This window comes from Dermacentor albipictus, unplaced genomic scaffold (genome assembly GCF_038994185.2).
Source record: "Dermacentor albipictus isolate Rhodes 1998 colony unplaced genomic scaffold, USDA_Dalb.pri_finalv2 scaffold_91, whole genome shotgun sequence".
Classification (NCBI taxonomy): Eukaryota; Metazoa; Arthropoda; class Arachnida; order Ixodida; family Ixodidae; genus Dermacentor; species Dermacentor albipictus.
In genome coordinates this window covers 1-5000 of record NW_027225645.1, presented here as the reverse complement: position 1 = coordinate 5000, position 5000 = coordinate 1, and the positions used below count along the sequence as shown (strand labels likewise).

General features: G+C 52.2%; 1 protein-coding gene and 1 non-coding gene across 2 annotated transcripts; both read right to left on the bottom strand.

The window, feature by feature from the left end:
- Positions 1 to 2888: 2888 nt before the first annotated feature.
- Positions 2889 to 3077, bottom strand: LOC139053338 (U2 spliceosomal RNA). Its single transcript, XR_011510419.1, has one exon. It is a non-coding gene; the product is annotated as a U2 spliceosomal RNA (small nuclear RNA).
- LOC139053321 (uncharacterized protein T26G10.4-like) lies at positions 3023 to 4988 on the bottom strand. The gene has a single exon (XM_070530359.1). It carries the CDS (start codon positions 4514 to 4516, stop codon positions 3239 to 3241), a length of 1278 nt encoding a protein of 425 aa, XP_070386460.1. The 5' UTR covers positions 4517 to 4988; the 3' UTR covers positions 3023 to 3238.
- Positions 4989 to 5000: the final 12 nt, after the last annotated feature.

Genomic DNA, 5000 nt, shown 5'->3' with positions numbered 1-5000 from the left:
CGGGGCCTTGAGATTTCGAAAATGCCGCGCTCTGAAATTTTCACATCAGCCATTGGGAAGATAATTATTATCCGTCACAAACAAAAAAAAAAAACAGCTTTGAAATGAGCATTGATAGTGGCCACGTTTTTTCGGGGCATGTCTTGATGAAATAATTGCAGTTCAGTTCGTTGGTTCAATTGCATTTGTTGGCTCCTTGCAGCATGTTTAGATTTCATCTTTTTCAGTATTCCTAGTGTTCTCATTGTAGTATGAATAACCTGCAGATTTTTCGTTGTTGTTGTTATGCGTTATACAATGCTGAGCGATGTTTTTCCTTTCCTTGAAGCTAGCCATAGAAGTATAAAACTTTCTATAAACTCATTACAATAAGAATCCAGCATACGGTTCATCATCGGCTCGATAAACGTTCGGGAAGTGGCGACTTTTAATGCCGTGATCATGAAGCTTAACAGCAGAGCGTGTTCATCAGATATGCCAGGGGTGACGTAACGCAAGGCGTGAATCGAATCTAAGATTGAAATGGCGTTCTGAATTCTTTTGGTTCCAGATAGAACAAACAAAAATATATAAAAAAAGCATGTCATTGATTGTCATTCAAACCTCAAGAGCGCGTGGAGAAAGTGTTCCGGTTTACATTCGGCAAATCGAAATGAACGGCTAAAATTAACCTATCGTCTGGTTTCATGCGGGAGATCACGTGCGCACGCAAATTTCTTCGTACGGGAATTTTATGAAGTGAAGGCGGCTACAGATCATTTCCTTTGTCTAGTTCATGTTCGTAGGCGCAAATTGCAAACGTAATACTTGGAGGAACGTTTCCACTAATCTACAGGGGCTCTCTCATTTCTCCGATTGCTCGCAAACACATTGCATTGCTAGTCGTGACGTTTCACAGTGACGTTTCACCATGCCCGTCGAAGTTGATTACCAGTACCGCGCCAGCGTCGACCGGCCGGCGAAGCGACGAACTCAGCAGCGCATGCGCGAGGCCCTACAACACCCCAACCGAGCTACCCTGCTTATCGGAGAGAGCGAGTGCGCGTGAACGCGGGCTCGTCTGACGATCTGGATTAAAGAAAAAAAAAAAGTGTGTCCGAGATATTGACAAAGACAAGTGGTCGCTGTCGCTCTGAGTCTTAGCGCGTTATAGAAAACGTGGGATGGCGGTGCTTCCTCGAGGGTCTAAAAGTACAATCTTCGAACTAGCGCTCCCGGCGGAACGTGGAGCTAGCATCCTTCTTCTTGGAACGGTTTGCAATGGACTGCTTGAATGTGCCGACCACGCGTCACGGGTCGCGTATAGAGCCAACGTTTGGCAAGAACGCGTCTAGCACAACCGATCGCGGTTGCGATAACCCATCGTTGGTAGCGAAAAAAAGAAAGAAAGAAAAAAAAACACCTACCCGCAGCTTGTTAGCAGTAACCGTAAATGTGGTTCTAAATATAGGTTCGCTGGTCACTGAAACTTTCTCATAACGCACACCACTGTAGTCCAAAAAGAACAAAGCACGCACAATGGATATGATACAGCCGTCACCGCATGATTTCGCGTTTTCCTTATTGCATTACTTTCGTGGGCATGCGCGCTAGGGCCACGCAGGCCAGGAGGCAAGGGGAAAAATAAATAAGAAATGATACGCGATCCTCAGCATTGACTTGGCTGATGTGGCACTCGCATTTATGTTCTTTACCTTAGGCGAGCGCAACGCGCCAACTGAACTCCAATTTCCCATAACGGAAATTCGTATTTGGCCATTTGGTTGTATTTTTGGCTGATGTTCGCGTTTTTCGCCCGAGCATGCGCTTCACTGCGCCGCTCGTTGCCCCTTCAATGCGGCTTCACTGCCCTGCAGGCGTGTTCTGCGTCAAGCCGAACCACCAGGCAAAAAGCCTGGGCGCCGCCATCTTGTTGAGAGCGGCGCCGGGGACACAATCGCGCCTAGCTCATTGAGTTTTCCCCCAAAACTGAACGAAATAGCCTTATTTAAATGAGAAAGATGCCGCGAGTGCCGCAACGAAGGACCTTAAGGATTACCGAAGGGTAACTGAGGGCGACGCGACGAGCTTTGGAAAGAAGAATGATGGGTGTAGCGCTACGGGGGATAAGAATAGAGCAGATTCGGGGGGTGAGCGAACAAACGCGAGCTAATGACACCTTAGTTTAAACCAAGAAAAAGAAATGGGCGTGCGCAGGGCATGCAATGTGGGGGGAAGATCATCAATTAAGGGTTACCGACTGAATTCCAAGAGAAGGGAAGCGTAGCACGGGGTGGCGGAAATTTAGGAGGGCAGATTAGATTAGGAAGGGCGCAGGCACTAGACGGCGACCGTGACCGGGCTTACACGTGACCGGGGTGCTTGGAGAATAATGGGAGAGGTCTTTGCCCTGCAGTGGTCGTAGCCAGCAGGATGATGATGACGAAAAGGTAGCAACAGGTATTCATAACATACAGGTTGGAAAGCTGAGGCACCTCTGAACCCTTGAATATATTTCGCCACACTTGGCCATACGACAAGTTTGTTTTCGAGGCGCTCGGTCCCACTGCAGCGAAAATGTTGCCGGAAATCGGGCACTCCATTTTTGTTTCATAGGGAACCTTTCTTCCACTAGGGCAGCGGATTTTCGCAGGGCGAGCTTGCTGTCGTTTACGGATCAAAGCGATAGTGAACTCCAAAATGCAGTGTTGGCTTTGAGTGGGACTTACATTGATTGCAAAACCCACGGCTAATCACCCTTCCCCCCCCCCCCCCAAGTGGCTCATTACAGCAGACAATCGTTCAGAAACACCGGCATCGTTGCGTATAGTATGGGAATGGTGCGTGTCACGTGAGTGCTCGCTTCGAGCTTGTGTTCTTCATTTTGATTGAATGAAGTCTCACCTAAGTGAGCGGGGGCCGATCCCGGAGGTAGTGCAATACCGGGCCGACCTGCGGCGGAGGTGAAGCAGGCTTCAAGCACTCCGCCAACTTCCAAAAATAGGTTTAATATCGTGGATCCATATAGAACCCGTATCAGATATTAAGCTGATAAGAACAGAGTTTTTATTCATGCTAGTTACAGAACATCAAAAAATACAAGTTACAGAACCAAGGAGAAAACGAATAAAAGGTGTATAATCTAAAAACGCAAACAAATGGCTAAAAAAACTAGTTAGTGGTGTTAGTAATAAAAGACTAAAACTGTAAAGGTGTAAAACAGTGCAAAAAATGGCGCTTCTCTAAAAACATAAGATCATTAAGAGGTGCCGACATGGGCTCTAAAAATCTTTGTAGAGGCGCTTATTGTGTCACTGATGCACAGGCGTTTAAGTGTCCGTAGGTATGACCTACTGCACAGCCTGCGCATCACCCGGTCGTTCCCCACATCCCAGCTGCCAAGGCAGCCGACGACCACCGCGTCCACCGTCACACGCTGGAACCGCCGGAGGAGATGACGCTGTACAGGGGCGTACTTCTCCTCCTTAGCCTTCCGGGCGTCCTGGAACGCCTGCAGCCTGTTCTCGAAAGGGCAGCAGACGTCCAGGATGAGTGCCTCCTCTCCACGGGCCAGTACCAGGTCGGGCTTGAGTGATGTGTTGCCTACGACCTGGTTCTCCGCAATGACTGTAAACCGACCCAAAGCAGCCTTTTTTATTCTGGCGACGATGGTGTTATGGCGCTCCGTCATGGCCCGGCTCTGCCGCATGCAATGGCAAAGTACATGCGGCAGTGTCTCCTCCCCATACCCGCAGCGTCTGCATCTTTTGTCCGCCGCGGGTGCCCAGAGTCTTGTGGCGTTGAGGGGGAGGAGATTTAGTCGGGCTCGATGAATGAAGCGCCAGTCGATGAAATGGGTGTAGCGGCCGGACCTCATGAAGTGTGAGTTTGCCGGGTCGGCCGCCACACACACCATCGCCTTGCCTTGGTTCGGTTTGTCTTGCAGAGATTGGTCCCTTTCGGTGGAGAGGAGCGCCCGGATTGTCTTGATCAGCTTGTGGCGGTTCCTCGCTGACACAGAGGCCTCCCCGCAGTTGATGCGGGCTCCATGCTCCAACAGCTCCCAGGCGACGGAGAGGCGACGGGAGGCTTTGCGGGCCTCCGTCCACACAGACTGGACCTGTGTGGACGTTTGCCGAAAGTCGCCCTCCGTCTCGCCTGAGAGGTAGGCCTCCATGTCCTCGGTGTTCGCGGGTCGTCTCAGCCGCCTTGACACTACGCCCTCGAGCTCTCCTGCTGCACGCTCCCGGACCTCCACGTCGGTCGACGTCAGTAGCTTGAAGGCTCCATCCACCCGACAGATGTCGCTGAGCTCCGCCGCAAGTGGGATCCCTGCACTGCCAGCCTGTGAGCTTCCGTACAAGTATTCATTGGAAGCTCTGGCTGGCACGTACAGGGTCTTCTTGATGAGCGGGCGGAGCTCCTCGTCCAGGCGTTGCCACTCTCCCTTGCTGGCAAGGCCCACCCGCATGGCAAAGTTGAGGGCTGGATACAAGAATGTTTTGATAGCATCCAGCCTCTGCCATGGGGCGAGCATAGAGGAGAGCAGCTTTCTGCCCAGGTGGATGGCCTCGTCGACCGTCGTCTCGTCCGGTAGCACCCTGAACCCCACTGGACGGCCCAGGAACTTGTGCCCCTGGAAGTCGCCAAGCGCCGGAATCGGGTCGCCACCCACGGTGAAAGAGGTGGGCCGTGTACCCACGGGGTGGCGACCAGACAGGTGTAGAGACCGGCACTTGGCGGCGTTGAGTCGCAGCCCGAGCCGGGCCGACAGGGCTGTTACACGGTCCAAGCGGCTCTGCAGGGTGGCGGGATCCGCGGCCAGCAGCGTCAGATCATCGGCGTAGGCAAGGATGTTGTGCTGCCTATCGCCTCCCTGTACTGCACGGATGACCGGGTCCACCACCAGGTTGAAAAGCAGGCCGCTCAGAGGACAGCCCTGTCTCAGCCCAGCTCCGATGGTGATTGGCTCCGTAATGCCAGCTGCTGCCACGACGCAGGTGGTGTTGGCGCGGTAGAGG